The sequence below is a fragment of the Phascolarctos cinereus genome, unplaced genomic scaffold (genome assembly GCF_003287225.1).
Source record: "Phascolarctos cinereus isolate Bilbo 61053 unplaced genomic scaffold, phaCin_HiC Scaffold_4;HRSCAF=312, whole genome shotgun sequence".
Taxonomy (NCBI): domain Eukaryota; kingdom Metazoa; phylum Chordata; class Mammalia; order Diprotodontia; family Phascolarctidae; genus Phascolarctos; species Phascolarctos cinereus.
In genome coordinates, this window is record NW_027555847.1 from 688,931,437 (window position 1) to 688,952,751 (window position 21,315).

Sequence of the window (21,315 nt, forward strand, 5' to 3'; positions counted from 1 at the left end):
AGACTGCCAATGGGGTCCATGACACACAAAAATATTAATGCTGCAAGTATTTCTGAAATATGTGCTCCACCAATGCACGATCATTGTAAGAGATCCAGTTAGAGACATATAAATGAAGGCATAACTAGTAATTTATGTTTCCCAGGACAAGTGGCACAGAAACAAAACTCCCCAGAGGATTAGGGAGGAGGCAGCAGCAGGGGATCAAGGAAGAGTTCACTTGCACCACAGCCATGGGAATGCCTGCTGGGAGCATCTTTTTTTTTCCTTGTTATTTCTTGATAATGAGGTGTGAAAGTAAGCAGTTTCTGTGTTTTTGAAGAGCTACCAGTGTCATTTTAATGTTGGCACCCTAGCTGAGTCAAAGCCCCAGTCAATCTGCCCTAGTTAAGGCTCTGATTAAAGGCAATGGTGACCAGAAACCTGAAAAGGTTCCTCTTTGCACTGTAGCATGATCTGATCCCCAACTACCAAGATGTCAGTTAAGGTCTTGGTGGGTTGAAGAGAAACAATTCATGGCTCCATCTAAAAAGATCCATGAAGAGATTTTTGTCTTAGCTCACCTAATTCAATTTATGCTACTGGATAATGCTTTGTCTAAGGTCTCCATATATGGGGGATGAAGGGTAGGCCCATCACTAGGTCATAGGGGATGATTGTTTGGGACAGCCCAGGTTGGGTAGAGGGGAATTTCTGACTCAGAAAAGGAAGGAAAAATTATTTGGCTCCAAGAAAATGATCATTTACATCTAACTAAATGAAATACAGAAAACATTGGGCAAACCAAGTAAGACACTGTTAGGCGCTTGGAAATACAAAGAAAAGGGGAAATATTCCCTGCTCTCCAGGGTTCACATTCTACTGTGGGTCACATGTAAATAGGTATGTACTTATAATACTAATAACTTGGAGGACAAAGCTTCTAATAACAGAGCATGAAGAGATTTGAAGGCAACCAGGAATTCTAAGAGGTAGCAGTGAGGTAAGAATGCATTCTAGACATGAAAGACAACCTTCAGAGTGGGCAAAGGTATGGAGGAAGGAGACAGAAGACAAGTGCTGTATGCAAGTAGGCCAGTCTAGGTCGACACGGGATACATGAAACGAAGTGGTGTGTAATAAGGCTCATATGGCTGTAGATAACTAGAAAAGCTTGGGAAAGAGGGAGTGTACTTCCTGACTGGCCTCAGGTGCCAGCCAGAGGGTTGGGGCAGGTTCTAGGGATGAATGTAATAATTCACATCAGGTATAGAAAGAACTCTTAGCCATTTCGGTTCTGCCTCCCTAAAGCAATCCACACTACCTGTCTTGAAAGGTTTATTCCTGTCCTACATTTTGGGGCTCAAATTTTGCAGCTGGGAACTATCCTTTGAAGCCTGACTCAAATGCTGCCTCTTCTCGGAAATCTCCCTACTTCTATGTTTTCTGGAATGTGATTTTACTCACACCTCTTTAATATACTCAAGGAATGGGATCAAGGGTACAGGTAGAAGGTTGATTGGATTTGGTGAGGAGGACCACATCTTTATCAGAGACTGATACAAAGGAGAAAAGAATGGGAGATAACGTAAAGGGCTAGAGAGACCGGGAGAAAATGGAGCTCCTGGTGAATGGTCTCTATTTTCTTAGTAGAGTGTGAGGTGAGAGTCTATAGGCGTGAGGGTTAGTGCAACAGAGTGGACAGGAGGTTTGAGGGCAGAAGAAGAAGTCTGGAATAGTATCTGTGGAAGCAGGGTAGAGAATCATTGCAGTCAAAACGACTTAGTCACTCAAAGTCATTCTTAAAACAATACTGCTATTATTGTATACAATGTTCTCTTGGTTCTCTTCACTGCACCCTTCACCATATCATGCAAGTTTTTGCATGCTATTCTAAGATCATTGAGCTCATCATTTCTTATAGCACAGTAATATTCCATCACAACCACACACCACAACTTGTTCAGCCATTCTCCAATTGATGGGGATCCCTGCAATTTCCAGTTCTTTGACACCACAAAGAGAGCTGCTCTGGGGGCAGCTAGGTGGCGCAGTGGATAGAACACCAGCCCTGAAGTCTGGAGGACCTGAGTTCAAATCTGGCCTCAGACCAAACACTTGACACTTATTAGCTGTGTGACCCTGGACAAGTCACTTAACCCCAATTGCCAAAAAAAAAAAAAACCTGCTCTAAACATCCCATCCACTTTTAGTTATTACTATTTATGAATTTCTCTCTATCTTATTCTATTTTCTTTCTCAACCTTATTTTACCCTATCCCTGTTACAATATCTTCTTCCCCCACCCTCCCACCCCCTACTTCACCCACCTCTCCAAGAGTCCCCCAACCCTTCCCCCACCCCCAATCTCAATCTACACACCCCTCTAAAAGTCCCTCCTCCACCCTATCCCCCAGTTTTCTCACCTCTCTACATGTTCAGAAGACTTCTACACCCTTCTAGATGTACACGTTGTTTCCTTTTCAACCCAGATAAGAGTAAGGTTCCAATATTACCGGCCCTACACCTCCTCCCATCAGCTGCTTCCTCTGTATTAGTTTTTATATCCCATTTTTTATAATTGCTCGTTTTACATTTTCCTACCCAATTTGGTTTTGTAGCATCATTCCATCATACACAATTCAGCCCCAACCTTTCTTTCAAACTACCTTAGTAATGATGACAGTTTTAAGAATACTGATAACATTTTCATATATATAAGTAAATATTTTGACCTTAATGAGTACCTTATAATTAGTCTTTAATGTTTTCCTTATATTTCTCTTATATCAAATTTTTCCATTGAGTTCTGGTCTTTTGTTAAAAATACCTTTAAGTTCCTCAATTCCTCAAATTTCCAGTTTTTAAAATTCAGAATTATACTCAACTTTGCTAGGTAAATTATTCTTGGATGCAATTCCAGCTCTTTTGCTCTTTGAAATATAATGTTCTAAGACCTACAGTCTTTGAGAGTAGAAGCTACTAAGTCTTGTGAAATCCTGACCTTATTTCTGCAGCATTTAAATTGTATTTTGTTTTGTTTTGTTTTTCTTGCTGCTTGTGGTATTTTCTCCTTAACCTGGGAGTTCTGAAACTTGGCTATGACATTGCAGTAAGTTTTTCTCCTGTGATCTATTTTGGGTGGTGAACAACAGATTTTTTTTTTCTATTTCTGCTTTTCCCTCTTGTTTTAGAACTTCAGGGCAATTTTCCTTAATAATTTCTTGTAATCTTGTATCCAGATATTTTTTTTTTTGATCATAACTTTCAGGTAGTCCAACAATTCTTACATTATCTCTCTTCCATCTATTCTTCAGATGAGTTGTCTTTCTAATGAGCTGTTTCAGATTCTCTTCTATTTTTTTTTACTAGTTTTATTATTTCTTGGTATTTTATAACATCATTCAATTCCTTTTGCCCAATTCTAGTTTTCAAGGAGTTATTTTCTTCCTTAAGATTTTGGACCTCTTTTTCTAATTGGTTAGCTTTCTTTTCATAATTTTCTTGGATTGCTTTTATTTTTTTCCTAGTTTTTTCTCAATCTCTCTTATTTGATTTTTGAATTCCTTTTTAAGTTCTTCCAAGTATTCTTTTTGGGCTTGTGATCATTTGAAGTTAACTCTTTGAGATAACAGTGGCTTTTTTTTTTTTTAACCAATCTTCCTCTGAACATGAATCCAAATCTTCTTTTACAGCAAAATAGCTATCTATGGTCAGGTTCTTTTTCCTTTGCTAACTCTGTGTGTGTGGGTGTTTGCGTGTGTGGGGGTGTCCTTCAATCTTCTCCCCCACTCCCAGCTGTCTGCTGTTCCTTGGATTAAAGTTTGTGAGGTGAAAGTTCCTGAAGCTGAGGTGAAATTTCTTGAGGCCATGAATGAGGTGAAAGTTGAGGTGAAATTTCTTGAGGCCTAGTCCACTTCCCAAGTGAGCTCCCCTCAGGGCCTACTGTTTGTTGATTCCGTGTTGGATTGGAGTATCTACACTTCACTCAAGACAAAGCTCAGCCCCTGGAGGCCCTGTCTTTTCTGAGATCCTCTCAAGTTATCTTAGGAGACAATGCTTCACTCCTTTAGTTTTGCTACTCTATGTTCATTTAGTGGTGATTTTCTGTCTGTGGAGGAAATTTGGAGAGCCTGGAAATTTCTGACCTACTCCACCATCTTCCCAGAATGCCCTCCAGATAGATATAATTCTAGTCTGGGACACTCTCTCTCTGAAGAGAGCACAGTAGCCAGCCTCTGGCCCCAAACTCTTGCTTCCCCTGTTAGAAAGGAGCAAAGCCTCCTTGGAAAAGAGTAGAGGGAAGAGAAGCTAGAAATGTCTATTCTTGCCTCCCCACTTACGTTCTCTACACTTAAACAAATTTTATCTATAGTGTTTCTGAGTAAATGTTGATTTCTTTTTAGGTAAGTGAAGCAGGACAGAGTGAAATTCCAAAATGATAAGAAACTGACTAAGGAAAATGTATGCTGCCAAAGAGGCCTACTAAGGCTGACCTTACAAGTTTAAACAGTTTTCATGAACCAGTTTGGAAAATAGATTACTACTGTAATAATGACAAAATGCAAAACAGTAGTAACATGCATAACTTTATTTAACTATAGTATCAGCTTAACCTCAAATACAATTGCCACCATTATCTATATTGACTTCAACACACATTTACAGAACAGTAGTATTTGGGACTTTTTTGTATATAGGAATTGCTATATACAATTCCTCAAGAAAAAGGAGGTTAGGATCACTGATCCTTTTCAAGTGTTAACTTGTTAATATTCAAGCATACCAGTCTAAATAAATCAAAATACTGAAATTTTGAAGTAAAAAAAAAAAAAAAAAGAATCCATTGAAGCCTATTGCGTAATCTGCAAAAGTCATTAGCCTCCGGTTAAAGACAGGTATATTCACGTACTGTCTCAATATTCATTTTGCAATGAGAAAGCTCTTTCATACATCTTAACTATTTAGACACTCTTAGGCAATTTGTATTGATCACTCTAGTGGGTCTGATTGTTACATACTGTAGGGGGAGTGTGAGAAGATCAGTAATCAGAAGAAGCACTTGATGCTTCTTGCATCAGAACTGGAAATGTAAAATTGTAGGTGTTCACATCCTTTCTCCAGTTTATTCAATCCTGTGTCCTGTGATTTCATGTGGATGTATTGATCAGCCTCTTTCTTTGCAGCTAGCAAGTCAGTTCAAAAGCAAAGGATGAAATAGGGGATGAGAAAGAAGGCAGCACAGGAGAAAGAATATCTACCACCACTACCACCACCACCTCTGCCATGACACTGAGAATACATAGCGCTGTGTTTAAATTTAAGATGGACATGTTGTAATGTTATTACTTTCACAAAGATCTGCAAACCAGAAAACTATGGATTCTCTCTCTTTTCATAGAAAAAGGAATTGGATGCTTTCGGGCAGATTAGATGGGAAATGATCCCTATTTTTCAAAAAGAGTGTTGATAAATCTACTCCTTAGGTTAAATGACAAGAAACATAGGACTCAGGGATGACCATCAACAAAGACCAAGGACACATTAAGGTCCTAAGCTGAGTACTCCGTCATCTGAGTTCAGACGTAATAATAACACATGTGCTTTTAAACAAAACGATGCAAAGTCAAACATTCAACAAAACAAATTGAGAATATCCTCTATGCTAATGTTACATTGTTTAACAGCAAAACATAGCTAAGAGAATTTCATACCTTGACTCCACATCACAATCTCAGATATGACCCATTATGAAATCACTACAATAAAGCTACTTTCCCCAGTCTGCCAGACTCATTGCGTCTCATTTTCCATATTGGCTGCTTCCCTTATTTGGGGATGGTTCTTCTTTGTGGTTGTATTACTCTGTCCCAGAAGGATTCTCACGTGAGCCAGCCTCTCTCCAAATAGTGTTTACCAATAAGTGTAAAGAAAACCCAGTTCTCCCTCAAGTCCCATCCTATTCCGCATTCCATGTAGAAAGTTATTGTAATGGCTATGAAAAAGGCGATTCCAAGATTCTTCTGACAATCTCCATCTTTGAACGAAGTCTGGAGGATCTGCTATTCAAAGGTAATAAAGACTATCTGACAGTGCTTTATGGGGATTTTTACGAATACTCTGGCCAACCAGGAAAGCCAGTTTGTGGGCGTATTGGCATGGAGCTGGAACTCGAATGACACCCTTTAGTGGAGGAAAAACAATTCAACACTTAGTCTGCTGACCATATTTCAAGCCCTTTCAATGTTAACTAAAAGCTTACTGAGAAATGAATCAGTCAGTAAGCATTTATTAAGCATCTACAACATTGGTTTCCACTTTGAAAACTTTCCTAATTTAATCTTGTCAGCAGGAGTAAGTCTTTTCACCAACAGCAACTTGCTATCCAGTAACCCTTAGTAGATAAATCCTTGGGCTGTAGACTAAGGCTTCGAGAACCCAGGTCACACAGGTAGTATGACAGGGCACTTGAACCCAAGTCTTCATAATTCCAAGTTACAGCCTTCCCTAGGAGATTACTTACCATCCACTCTGCATATATCCAGTAAGTACAGATTTATTTACATTTTTTTCTTCCCCATTAGAATGGCAGCCTCTGTCTTTTTTTGTACCCTCATTTCTTAGCATGGCACCTAGTATATAGAAATATATACTCGTAATAACTGCTTGACTGACTTGTTGATAGCATTCCACTCCCCAAGTTTTTTTCATAAATTAGATCTACCTATAAATTAGATCCCAGTATAGCAAGGGCTCTTAACCATTTTTATATCCCAGACCTCTTTGGCAGTCTGGAGAAGTCCATGGATGCCTTCTCAGAATTAGGTTTTTAAATGCATAAAATTAAAGACATGGGATTACAAAGGAAACCAAAGTTTAAGTGAAAATAAAAATGTAATTTTTCCCCATCCAAATTCATGTACCTCCCCGCAAAAATTTTATCCACGGACTCCTTAAAGGTCTGTGGATTCTAAGTTAAGAATCTCTGCAGAAGAGAAAAACACTTACAGTCCAGTTATAATACATGTAGCATAGCTTGTAAGTTAAGCACTGTATTTGGTCGGGGGTCAGGTCAGTATTATCAAAGATCACATTATAATGGGTTGGCATCACAGTACCCACCCTCACAGACTGGCTGATGATAAAGAAGTCATACCTGTAATTACACAACAGAAAAATGCCCATCTATTAGAAAACTGAGGAGTCAACAGGACTCATTAATATATAGTGAAAGCTTTTAATTTGAGACTAAAATAACTATTTTACTACATTTCAAGCATTTGGCATCAAGAAGCATGGATTATTAGAAGACAGAGGCTTAGAGAGACAATAAAAGATGTCAAAATTGCTTCAAAAAGAATTATTTTGCTCTTTAGACTTCAAATCTCATTCTCTGCTTCTTCAGGAAAACAGTTAAATATTCAGTCAGTCAATAAGTATTTATTAAATTCCTACTACGGAAATGTTGAGAACATAAATATAGAAGAGAAAAAAAGCCAGTCCCTGCCCTCAAGGAGCTTACAATCCAATAAAGAAAGAGAACACACAAAAGGAGACTCAAAAAGGAGGAGAGGAGAGGGGAGTAGAAGATCATAAAACCTTTGGAAAATTTAAATATTGGAAAGCATGAATCTCAAGTTGAAAATCTGATTGTTAGATAAGTTTAAAGACATTCCATTTAATAATTCTCTTCCTAGGAATATGCTATTAGAAAATATACTTCAACATATTAATTTATGTTTCATCAATGAAAGCATTTTTAATTATTCTGATTTATTAGAACCATCTACTTGGCCTTATGAAGAATTTCACCATGGATAGCCAGTGGGGCTATCCAGTGCATCATCTAAGTGAAATTTTAAAACATAAAGTTTTGAAGGATTTGGGGGATTTTGTAAATAATAATGTAGAATCAATGTTTCAATTCCCAAAATTCAACAGGAAACTAAAAATAGAGTATTACTCTCATCACTAGTGCTGAAGCCGAAAGAGGTGTAATTTTAATAAACCTAATTTGTATGAGGGTAGGAAATAATGTAGTAACAAATCACATGTCATATTTAATGACAATATATTTATTAGGAAAAGATTCAGTGGATTAGGAGGCAATGTGATTTGTTAAATTATGGCTGAATTACAACTGTAGATTATCTGTGGATAAAAGAGTTTAGCAAAAATCAACAAAAGCATTCTGTGGGAAGCTACTGGCTATATAAAATTTACAATAAAGAGTATTATACATTTCATTATTATTTGTAAATTGTGCTACACATCTTTTATATCAGTAAAATAAACTTTTGTATATGCATACTTATTTTTTTTTCTGGAGAGCTGATTGTTAAACCTTTACCAGCACAAGAAAAGTTGTTAACCTCACAAAACAGTGAAAATCGCTTCAGGGGAAAAGAGCCTGTGAAGATACTGACATAAAATCCAGGTAAACCAGGTTACTTGGAGAGCATTTGTAGATGAAATTGAAGTATGGATAAAATGAAATAATCTGCCTGTGTTTTTGTGGGATCTATTCTCACAGGCAGCAATAATGGAGATACCATATTTGAATGCTACCACTTTTAATTCATCTAATATCTCATGTGAGAAAAAAGTACTTGAGAGGGACAGAAGACCATACATGTATTTATGTATATGCGTATATGTTGTATTGCATATATACATGCATATATTTAATACACATACATGCATTTACATGCATAATGTGTATTTGTTTATGTGTGTCTATATATATAGGTATACATTGTTAACCAAAAGTTACAACTCCACAAGATATGGGTAGTAACTGGTTGGCTTCAGGGCAACAACATATATAATACACAACACACACACACACACACACACACACACTAATTGCAAGACTAGATCTCCCCATTTCACCCAGGCTGGAAACTTGGAGTGGGACAGGACCCATTTGTAGCCACTATCAACTGACACAGGAATGCTGACCTGCTCCATTTTTTACCTAGGCTGTTTCACTCCTCCTTGGTCAACTTGCTGCACCCTCCTCCTCATTCCACTTACCATTTTCATGCTGGTGTAACTCAGAACTCCTTATGCTCAATCGATCTACCAGCCTCAGCCCCCCAATGGGAGGGATTACAGGCATGTACCACCACATCTGGCCCTGTCCATGTCTACAGAGAACTCTAGGAAATTATTTCAAAAGCATTATGGTGGAAGAACTCTAAAAATCTGTCAAAGAGGAGAAACTTCCAAAGTAGAAAAGCCCATAGGCATTGTTTTTTACCGAAGTGACATTAGCATCTCTTGACTTACATGCCTTCTTCAACTCTAAAGAAAATTATGAGACTGATCTACAATGTATCCATGTAAAGTACATGGAAGAAAAGAACAAGGAGAATAGGCAGGCTTCCACGGGCAATTTCCTGTTGCACATGTCTTTACAGTCACATTATTGACAGGAAAAGAATAGAATGTGTATTGATTTTTTAAAAATCACCTGACTTAATAGAGAGGAAGAAAAGACACAGCCTTGAAGTCTTTGCTCAGACAAAATGTTATCCAATCATTCACCAAAATCATGTCAGATTGACAAACTTCAAAAAAATCTTTTCATTATAGACATCAAGGTGCTGAGCTGAGGAGGAAACACTTGCTGTAAGTGTTGACAAATGTCACAGATGAAGTTCTAATTTCTAAACAAAGACTTTACTAAAGAGGTTCTATGTAAGATTCTATAGATTCTCCTGGGCTGCACATGAACTAGTGTTTCCATATATATGTATGTATGTGTGTATATATACACGTACACATACATATACATGTATATGTATTTGTGTGTATACATACATGCACATATGTGCATATTCCCAAAAATTGATAGTGAGCCCCAATAGGGTTGTCTTGGTCAAATGCCATAAATGGATAATTGGGGAAAAATGATCCTTCACCACTCATTTTGCACAGTTATGTCTTGTATCAAAGGTTCTTTAGACTTTTTTGCCCCTTCTGCTTCTCAATCTGAGGAAATATTGCTCATCATTTCCCACCATTCTTTTCTATGAGTTTTTATAAACAAGTCTGTCTTCTAAGCCGCTCCTTTGCCTTTCATGGGCATATCTTTTTCCTTGGCAAGAAGATCAGATATTTACTGATTCTGGAGGTTTTTAGGTAACTTTGGCTTCCTTATGACAAGTGATTTCCATGGGTTATACTTTAGTATAAAGTTATAATCAGTATAGGTATCCTTTCTTCCATCCATTTCCCTTTTTTTGTTATCAGTAACTTATTTAAATAGGTCAGGTTGGAACTATTTCACTTGTACACCCTGTATTTCTCATTTTTATTTTTCTAGTTTTCTATCATTTTTGATCTTTGCTCTAACAAGCCAGTGGACTAATTACACCAACAGCTGATTTAGGAATGACTTCCATAAGAGTAACAAATCATTTCCTGGCTAAGGGTGGTAGTATATACCTGAAGCATTTTGCCTTAGCTCAGGAGGTGGGCTATCACTGGCAGAGTATCCACATTAAGTCTGGCAACAATACCATGATCCCCTGAAGGTCAAGGATTACCAGACTGCCTAAATAAGGATGTGTGAACCAGCTAAGATTGGAAAAATGGAGCTGGTTAAAGCTCCCATGCCAAGTAGTACTGAGATAAAGCCCATGAGTGACCACTGAATTTTGAGCTTGAACAAAATAGGGAATCTCAACCTAAAAAAAAAAAACCCACAAAATAAGCAAACAAACAAAAACCCAAGCTATTTCCTATCTGTTAACATGTAACCAATTTCATTGTGTGTGTGTGTGTGTGTGTGTGTGTGTTGATTGTGTGTATGGTGATATTTGGTGCTCACCATTTTTCAGCCCAATTCATCCTAAAGTGGCCTGTTGACTTGGCTAAACTAATAATGGAAAGCTTTTGCAAAGACCATATCAGAAAAGCAGGTGAAGTTTTAAATCCATAAAGAACACTGTTTTCTAAAGCTTCACTTTTCTTTCCTTACCACTATCCTAGAGCTGGACTATAAGGAAAGCTTAGCACTGAAGAATCAACACTTTGGAAATGTGGTGCTGGAGAAGACTTGTGAGAGTCTCTTGGACAGCAAGGAGATCAAATCAAATCATTACTTAAAGAAACTAACTCACAGGCTACTCACTGGAAGATTAAATACTGAACCTTCAATACTTTAGTCACATAATAAGAAGATGGGACTCAATGGAAAAGACCTTGATGTTAGGAAAGACTGAAGGCAAAAGGAAAAGGGGTCAGCAGAGAATGAGATGGATAGATAGTGTTGTGGAAATAACCAACATGAACTTGGACAGACTTTGAGAGACAGTGTACAGAAGGGCCTGGTGTGCTATGTCCATGGGGTCACAAAGTATCAAACATGACTGAACAACAAATCCTGGGTTACCAGCAAGGAATGCTTTTAAAAATGGCCTGAAACAGTAAAATTGAAAAGACTGAAAGAAATAATACATTCCAAAACTAAAGCAAAATGACAGCCTATCAGCTGGCTCAGATTACACTAATATCCATTATATCCATGGATAATAATTAGATAAGAAAAGGATGTAACATCTAAGAATTTATTTAAAAGCAATATAAATTGGATCTCATTAGGTTCAAAAGAACAAATTAGTCATGGTCAGTCAGCTGGTCAACTAGCATTTATTAAGGGCCTAGTATACCAGGCATTGTGCTAAGCAGTAGAAAAGAACTTAGAGTTTCACATAGCCCAACTACAGAAATCAGCTAAATCTGAATTTTACAAATTTACTGAACACTAAGTGGCAGAAGTAGCATTTAAATAAAGTGACAGAAACAGAAGTCAGGCGAGAAAATGATTCCCCTTACTTTGCTGGATCCCCAACCATTGCTCCTCCACTTTTTTAACTGAACTTACCATTCTGGTCTGGTAACCTCCACATCAATGACAGTCCCTGCACTTGGATTTTCAAGGCGCCCGTTCTTCTCTACAAAAAATCTGGCATTCAGTCGTTTCTTCACCACGATGACTACAAGTCTGGGGGTTAAAAGATAAGAGATGATACATTTCATTTACATGTCCTTGAAGTCATATCTTCAAAGCGTCTATAATTTCAAGGGAGTTGAGTCATTTGGAAAGTCTCACATACCTCATTTAAAAGAAAAAAAAATGTAAGACCTCACTCCCCACTCCTACCCCCCCAATGATAGGGAATATTTTATCTTAGGGAAAATTTGGATTCAAAAGCATCTAGTTGAAGACAGAATAGGGGAAGGGGTTACGACAAAATCACTCCTGTAAAAGCAAGCAAACCATGTTCGAGCTTTAGTAGAATGAAAACTCAGCAGGGTCACTAGGATCCAATAGTTAAAAGCAGTAATATAATCCTTGGCTATATTGAGGAGTATTGCCTAGGCCAAAGGAGGTCACAGTCTCACTGTTTTCTACCCAAGTCAGACACTGAAATACTGCATTTAAGTATGGGTGCCATGCATTAGGCAGGACGTTAGTAAACCAAAGGACAGTCAAGAAGAGGTCAACCAGGATGGAGAAGTGAATGGGATCAGACCATATGAGAACTGGTTGAAGGAACAAAAGTTGTTCAGATTGCAAAAAAGAAAACTAAGCTATCATAGTTTTGTTTTGTTTTGTTCCTTCCCTTTTAATTAACTGAAAGGCAATACTGCAGAAAAAGGATCAGGCTGGTTCTTCTTGGCCTCAAAAATTAATCGGGGCAGCTAGGTGGCACAGTGGATAGAGTACTGGACCTGGATTCAGGAGGACCCAAGTTCAAATCTGGCCTCAGACACATAACACTAGCTGTGTGACCCTGGGCAAGTCACTTAACCCCACTGCCTAGCCAAAAAAAACCAAAAATAAAAACAAAAAAAAATTAACGGTGAGAAGTAGAGGAGAAAGTAGCAGTGGAACACATTAATTTTTTAAAAAATACTTGCTACCTCGACATTTTTTAAACAATTAAAAAACAAAATTTTAAAATGGAAAAATGTGATCTCACTTTGATGTAAGGAAAAATTTCCTAAGAATTGTAGCTATCCAAAGCAGAAGGGACTGCCATGTGAGTTAGTCAGTTCTCCCCTCACATCTTCAAAGGGAGACTAAATGACTACTTACCAGTGATTTTGTATAAGGAATAATTTGTCAGGCATTTGCATGCAGGTAATAAGTATTTATTTAATGTTTACTATGCGCCAAGCACTTTGCTAAGTGCAAAAAACAGACAGTCTCTGACCTCAAGGAGCTTATATTCTAATGGTGGAAGACAACACATATAAGAGAAAGTGGGGAAGGAGAGTTGGTAATCAGGGCCATGTAGCAAAGTCCAGAGAGTCAGCAGCATAGCCAGGAACTGAAAGAAGCATGGCCAGCTTAGCTGGACCCAAAGAAGGGGCTCACCAGTGGAAGAAGGGAACTGGCATGTAGGAGAGATGTTCTAGGGAGAAAAGCCTCAGGCACAGAGGAAAGATACAGGAAAAATAGATATCTATATAAGATATAGATTAAATGGTCTCTGAGATTCCTTCTAGCTCTGAAATGCTCTAATTCAGCCTACATAAAGTTGGGGGAGGGAAATAAGTGACTTCATCCTATCAGAACCAATGTGAAATTACAAAATTAAGAATTAATGTGTTTGGGTATGAAACTGTGGCAAAGAGAGGCTCCTACTGGAGTTTTCTCTGTGGATTTCCTTCAGTTTTTCTTGTTGCTATATTATTTGTACATCACTGTTTGCATGTTCTCTTCCTCAGTAGAGTATGAGCAACTTGAGAGCAGGAATTGTCTTTTTGCCTCTTTTTTTTGGGGGGGGGTATCACTAATGCTTAGCATACAGCAGTGCATCCTTAGTACTTGACTCATAGTAGGCACTTAATAAATGTTTACTGACTGACTTCCATGACATTATGATACAAGGCCACGTAACATTCATCTAAGAGTACTCTCAGAGTATTCAGGGGTTGACAGGTGATTTAATACAACCCCTTTCTGGAAAGGAGTCTGCTCTCTAGTATCTGACAGGGTAGGGATGGGATGGTTATAGTCAAGTGTTTCAAAGGAAGCTCCGTGGAAAAGGGAATAGTTTTGGTCTGTTTGGCCCCAGAGGGCAGAATTCAGAGTAATGGGTGGAAATTGCGAACAGGTAAATTTTAAGTTCAAGGTTAGGAAAACTTGATTAAATGGCTGGCCCACTAAGTGAAGGGTATCCCTCTAGTAGGCCATCAGGCAGGCTGGATGAGTGCTTATTGGGGATATTAAAGATTTTGTGTACAAGTTGGCCTAGACTCTTCCCTTCTATTATTCTGCTAATCCAGCCTCTGCTTGAAAACATCAAGTGGAGGGGAATCCTATGCCAGGGATGAAACCTGTTTTACTTCTGGCTAGATCTACTGGAAAGGTTTTTTTTTTTTTTGTATCTGTTTTTGTTCTCCTGAGATGAAGGTTAAATTTGCATCCAAATCTGCAACTTTCTGGTTCCATTCTCTAGGGCCAAGCAAATACATCTTCACCTTAATTGCCCTTCCAATACTCAAAGATGGCTAATCTGTCCTCCTTTAATTCTTCCTTTTTCCTTGGTAATAATCCTTTCAATTAATCTTCGGAAGGCATGATCTCCAGTGTCTTTACTAAATTATTCCTCCTCCCTGGAGATATGTTCTAGTCTTGTCAATCTTCTAGAGCACCTAGAACAGAATATTCCAGTGCATACTGTGGTACAGTATTGCGAAATCATCATCTTCCCTGCTCTGGACACTAAGACTCTCATTCAAATGCCTTTCAAACTGGACCTTTTAAGAGAACTGAATCATTCTGAAATGATTACATGCTTTATTAAAAAAAAAAAAGACGGCCATGCACAGCCCCTACTTAACCTCTCTAAATGAGGGAATGCATCTTTGGTTTAAAAATCAATCCCGGACTTCCACTTCTGGGAGCCAAGATGGCAGAGTGAAAAGGTGGTCGCTCTCACCCTCCCCTATCAACCTCTGAAAACCCAGAAAATATCACCCTAGGAAAAAAAAAACCCTGGAACAGCTGAACTATAAGAAAGAAGGGGAACAGCAGTGTAGCAGTCCAGCAAACCAGTCTCCTAGTGCCTCAGTAAAAATAAGGGAAGCAGCACTACAAAGGGCCCCAGGCAGATAAGTACCCTGTAGTATTCATCTGAAAGGAGCTGAACAAAACAACCTAGAGTCTTCTTAAGTCCCAGCCTTGCTGACTCCAACCCAACACCAGGTAAGCTGTCAGAACCCTATAGCCTCCAACTGTCAACCAGGAGGAAATCCTGAAGCCCAGGTGGTAGAGCAGGCAAACACCAACACTTGGACCCTTGAGTGCCTCAGTGAGGGTCGGGGGAATCAGTGGAAACCAGCTCAGAAAACCACCAGGTGCCTCGGCACTCTACTGCAAAGGAAATCTCCCAGTGCATTAGCAGAAACGAGGGAGGCAGCATTGCAAAGGGCCCCAGGCAGATAAACACCCTGCAGCACCCATCTAAAAGGAGCCGAAGAAAGCTAAAGGAAAGGAAAAGCAGGCAACCTAGAATTGCCCCAAAAGTGCCAGCCTTGCTGATTCCAGCCCAACACCAGGTAAGCTGCCAAAACCCTACAGCCTCCAATTGCCTACATAAGAGGCCCCAGCTCACAAAGCCAGTGACCAAGACCTAGGCTCCCAACACAACAAGCTTGGGTCATTGCCCTCTGTTCCCCAGTATGAGAGCTCAATCTCTTTAAAGGCCAGAGAATAAAGAAACCATGAGTAAAAAGAAACAAACCATGAGTAAAAAGAAACAAACCATGAGTAAACAGAAACAAACCACAGATTCATATTATGAGAAGAGAGAAGATCAAGACAGAAATTCTGAAGAGGACAACATTGTCAGCAAACCCACATCTGCAACATCAAAAGGGAATATGAACTGGTCTGAAACCCAAAAAGCCTTCTTAGAAGAGCTCAAGAAGGATTTTAAAAGTCTAATGAGAGAGGTAGAAGAGTACTTAAAAAATACAATTGGCCAATTGGAAAAAAAGTACACTGAAGAAAACAAGTCCCTAAAAAACACAATTGGCAAACTGGAAAAAAAAGTTCACTGAAGAAAACAAATCCCTTAAAAATACAATTGGCCAACTGAAGAAGGAAGTACAAAAACTAACAGAAGAAAAGAACCTGTTAAAAACTAGATTTGGACAAATGGAAACTAATGACTCTATGAGAGAGCAAGAGTCAGTCAAACAGAAACAAAAAAATGAAAAAATGGATGAAAACATAAAATACCTCATTGGTAAAACAACCGACCTGGAAAATCGATTCAGGAGAGACAATTTAAAACTCATTGGACTACCTGAAAATCATGATGAAAAAAAGAGCCTGGACAGTATCTTTCAGGAAATCATAAAGGAAAACTGCCCTGAAGTCCTACAACCAGTAGGTAAAATAAGTATAGGGAAGAATACGCCGCTCACCATCTGAAAGAGATCTCAAATCGACAATGCCAAGGAACATAATAGCAAAATTCCAAAATTACCAGATGAAAGAGAAGGTGCTGCAAACAGCCAGAAAGAAACAATTTAAATATCATGGAACCACAGTCAGGATTACACAGGACCTTGCAGCTTCTACATTAAAAGACTGCAGGGCGTGGAACATGATATTCAGTAATGCAAAGGAGCTTGGATTGCAGCCAAGGATTAACTACCCAGCAAAAATGAGCATCATTTTTCAAGGGAGGAGATGGATATTCAACGAAATAGGGGACTTCCAAACCTTTCTCATAAAAAGACCAGAGCTCAACAAAATATTTGATCTTCAAGTATAAGATTCAAGAAAGACATAAAGATAAATGGGACAGAAAGATACAAAATGCAGTTAATAAGGGCGGACTGTTTACATCCCTACAAGGGAAGATGACACTTGCAACTCTTGAGAACCGTATTGTTATTACACCATGTTAAAGGAGTATACATAAAGGGGGTGGATATTAGTTGACTTTGATGTAATGAAAAAAAATCTAATCAAGTGGGTTAAATGGAAGTGATTGTTGATAAATCAGAATAAATGTACTGAGAAAGGAGGAGGCAGACAAGGGTAAATTACATTACAGGAAAAGACAGAAAATCCTATTACAGCAGAGGAAAAGAAGGGAGGGGAGTGAGCCTTGTTTGAACCTTGCTGTCATCAGATTTGGCTCAAGAAGGGAATAACATAATCAGCTAGGTATGGAAATCTAACTTGCCCTATGGGCAGTAGGAGGGAAAAAGGAGGGATGGAAGGGAGGGAAGAATGAGGGGGATAATAGAAGGGAGGAGAGACTGAAGGAGGTGGTGGTCAAAAGCAAAGTACTGGTGAGGGGGGGAAGGGAGAGAGGAGAAAGTATGAACAGGGGAAAAAGGATGAAGAAAAAGACACAGATAGTAACCATAAATGTGAAAGTTGAATCGCTATCTTTTTTTTTTCCTCTCCTGTTGAGCTTTGTTTCCTCTTTCTGATGGTTCCTCTTATTGGTTTAATTTTTACTTACAACTTCACTAATGTGAAAATATGTTTAATGTAAATGTACAGCCTATATCAGATTGTGCACCATCTTGAGGAAGGTAATGGGGAGGAAGGGGGAGAAAAATTTTAAACTCAAAAGCATATAGAAGTGATTATTGATAAATCAGAATACATTCATAAAATTTCAAAAAAATTAAAAAAATCAATCCCACTCCACCCCTTTGCAGAGGTCAGAGGAACACAAGTGTTGTACCTTATACACATTTTCAGACTTCTTTGATATACTGATCAGGTTATACTGATTTTCCCTCCCTTTTTCTTTCTTTTTTATTTTTGGTCTTTAAAAACACTATTTGTTATATGACTCTCTGGGAAGGAATACTGGAAAAAAAATTAAACCAATCAACTTGCTTTCCCAGCAAAGGAATAAAGCAAAGATGCCGACTCTCCCCACTATTTGATACAGTTCTAGCCATGCTAGGTACAGCAATAACATAAAAGAAAGAAATTAAAGGCACAGAGATAAGCAAAAGGCAGACAAAACTATTCCTATCTGGTGACGGCACGATGGATTACATAGAAAATCCAAGGAATGCACTGAAGATACTGAGACGATTAATAACAAAGCACTCTCTTAAAAAATAAAGAGTAACTAAAACAGCTGGAAAAATATTCATTGCTCACAGCTTGGCCCTGTCAATATAAAAAAGAAAGGCAATACAGTCAAAGTTGATTTGCAGCTGCAGTGTTATACCAGGCTATCAAAGAGTTACTTTTTGTTGTTGTTTAGTCATTCCAGTCACATCTGACTCTTCTTGACTCCAAGCAGGGTTTTATCGGCAAAGATACTGAAGTGGTTTGCCATTTCCTTCTCCTAGCTGCCACTAAAGGGTTGCTTCACATAATTAAAAAAATAACAAAATTCATTTACAGAAACAGAAATCTAGAAAATTAAAGCAAATAATGAAAGAAGGTAGGGTTGAAGAGGGCTAGCATTGTCAGATCTGAAACCATATTGTTAATGGAACAGATACACAAGGAAGAATTGGAAACAATGGGACTCAATAACCTAGTGTTCAATAAACATTAAATTACTTAGGAAAGAACTCCTTATTTGATAAAAACTGCTAAAAACTAGAAAGCAGTCTGGTAGAAATTAGTCTTGACCAACATCTTATGCCATATTCCACAAAAAATTCAAAATGGATAATGTGACCTGAACATTAATGATCATAACAAAAACAATTAAAGGGAAGCAGATTACATATCATATTCCTCCCACAGCTATAGGTAAGAGATGTATTATTAACTAAACAAGGGATAGAGGCAATTACAAAAGAGAAACTAGATAATTTTGGTTCTGTGAAACTATAAAGCTTCCGCACAAATAAAACTAATGCATCTACAATAAGAAGAAAAACCGATGGGAAAAAATTTAGTATCCAAGTCAATATTTATTCCCAGTCTAAACTGTGATTATTAGCACCCTCTGCCTCCTTTTTCAGCCTTTTTCATCACTATAGAAGGAGAAGGGATCCACACAATGCCAAAGGATCATTTTTTTTTTTTTTGTATTCTGTTTCATGGCCAAGGGCCAAAGAATATGTTATTGAGAGGCTCATGTGTTGGTGATAAGTTTCGCCACACTTAAGTTTCACCACACTTAAGTTGAGTCTTAGAAAACAGACTACCATGACCAAAGTGAAGCCTTTGTAGACTGGTAGACTTTGACAGAGTTTACTCTATCTCTTGGTATAATCTTTACATTTTAAGGATAACTACTATGCCACAATGAAGTACTCAAAGAGGATTTCAATTTTAAAATCTCCTTATTAAGTTCACCCAGTGGCCTGGCAGACTCGAGTTTAAGAAAATCCTTTTGTATCATGGCTTATCTAATGTATTAGTTCTTTTTCCTGTGTCATCTGTAAACTTGACAAACAAAATATCAATGCCATAATCCAATTTTTAGGCTCACAGATTTAGAATGGCTTAATGAGCCAACAGTATATGTCAGCCAAGATAACATGATTTAACATGCCATTGAGAGCTACAGCATCCAGAAATGAAGAGGTGACAGTCCCACTGTCTATTAAACTCTGCTCATTCCATATCTGGAGTATTACATTCAGTCCTGGGAACATATTAAGAACATTAGTAAACGGGAGAACATCCAAAGGCTAGCAGTCAGTATATTGAAGAGCCGTAAGTTTATGATATTTGAGAACTGGCTGAAGGAAATAGAAATTTGTATATTAGGGTGAGGTGAGGATCAGTGTGGTAAAGAGTATGTGATGATAGCTTTCTCCAAGTGGTTTGTTTTTTTTTTTTTTTTGGCTATCATGTAGAAGAAGAGCTAGACTTACTCATTTTGACCCCAGATGGCAGAACTGGAAAAAGAAACAGGTAGAAGTTATAAAGCGGGCAAATCTGGGCTTGAAGGAAGAAATACCAAACAATCAGAACTTCCCCAAAGGGAGCAAGCTGCCTTAGGAGGCAGCTGTTTCCACCTCAGCAGAGATTTTTAAGCAAAGGCTAGATGACTATGTGATGTAAGTAAGAGTTAGGCAGCCACTGAGGTTCCTCTCAATCCTTAGCAATGGTCTCTTTTAAGCCCCTCACTTTCTAGATAAGGAAATTATGCTTTTAAGTGGCTAAGTGTCTGGTCTAAGGTCACACATCTAATAGGTTAACAGAGCCGGGATTTGAAACCCAGTTCTTCTGACCCCAAATTCAAGCCTCTTTCTGCTACACCAGATCAAATCTCAGAGGCCAGAGTGCTAACAAAGAAGAGACAGACACATCACTTGCAGGGAGAAGGGGACTGGGTGATAAAGCATGGAAAGGAGGCAAAATTCTTATTTTCATTGTTCTCTCCCCTAAGTAGAATGATCTTCAAGCTGGATCAGGGGGAAAAAGCTGACAGAAAGTTACAAAAATGTTGGACACTAGAGGTCCTAAAATAAACTCCTAGCATTCTACTACACACTTCCTTCCTTGTTAATACTGACTTGATAATGAGCACTCTTGCATCATTTAATCAGCTTCAGACATCTACATGTTTTACTGCCTAGTCCTCATCCTTCCATCTAGTCTATGATGACAGCACAAAATTCTTTGCTGATGTTCAGTTATATTACCATATATGGCACTCTCCTACTCTGCCAACCTAGTGAACCTTCTTAAAAAGGACATAGGGCTCATCTGGCATGACCTGATTTTTTTACTTTGTTTTATGAATCCATGCTGGTTCTGTGTGACCATCACTTCCTTTTCTAGATGTTCATAAGCCATACCTTCAATGCACTTTAGAATTTTTCCAAGAGATGAAGATCAGTCTAGAATTTAATTTAATCCTTTAAAAAAAATGGAACATTTGGCCACCTCTCATCTCATGCATTTCACACTCCCTAAAAATGAACAATAGTGGCTAAGTAATCATATCAGCTGGTTCTTGAAGTATTCTGGGTCTTGGAAGTATCTAGGTCTGGGACCTTGAATTCATTGAGGACTGTTAGGTATTTTTATACTATTTCTTCACTTCTTGGGTCAATTTCTCTCTATTTTTGTCCTGTCCTTTCTAGTCTGAAGATCATTTTCCTCGTTAGAAAAAAAATGGAAGAAAAACTGTTTGCTTATCATCCCATCTGCTCCAAATATTGGTCTTTTCTCTGGAGTCTCCTTGTCTTAGGACTTTTGATCATAGTCTTAAAAAATTATGATATTCTTTGGTATAGATCCTCAGCTCCTTGCCCTCATTTCTATCTTTAACATTTTTTAAAAAATCTAACTTATCCACACTGGTCCCTTTAGGTTACTTCTCATATTCTTCTTCATCAAAAGAGTCTGTG

At 38.2% G+C, this 21,315-nt stretch overlaps 1 protein-coding gene across 1 annotated transcript in view; it reads right to left on the minus strand.

Moving 5' to 3' along the window:
- Positions 1-4,573: 4,573 nt before the first annotated feature.
- The window catches only part of PIWIL1 (piwi like RNA-mediated gene silencing 1), a 75,082-nt gene continuing 58,340 nt past the window's right edge, over positions 4,574-21,315 (minus strand). The window contains exons 18-20 of the mRNA XM_078151834.1: positions 11,873-11,992; positions 6,988-7,135; positions 4,574-6,162 (exon numbers count right to left, since the gene is read on the minus strand). Coding sequence (XP_078007960.1) covers positions 6,046-6,162; positions 6,988-7,135; positions 11,873-11,992 — 385 coding nt within the window. The 3' untranslated portion in view covers positions 4,574-6,045. The remainder of the gene's footprint in view (positions 6,163-6,987; positions 7,136-11,872; positions 11,993-21,315) is intronic.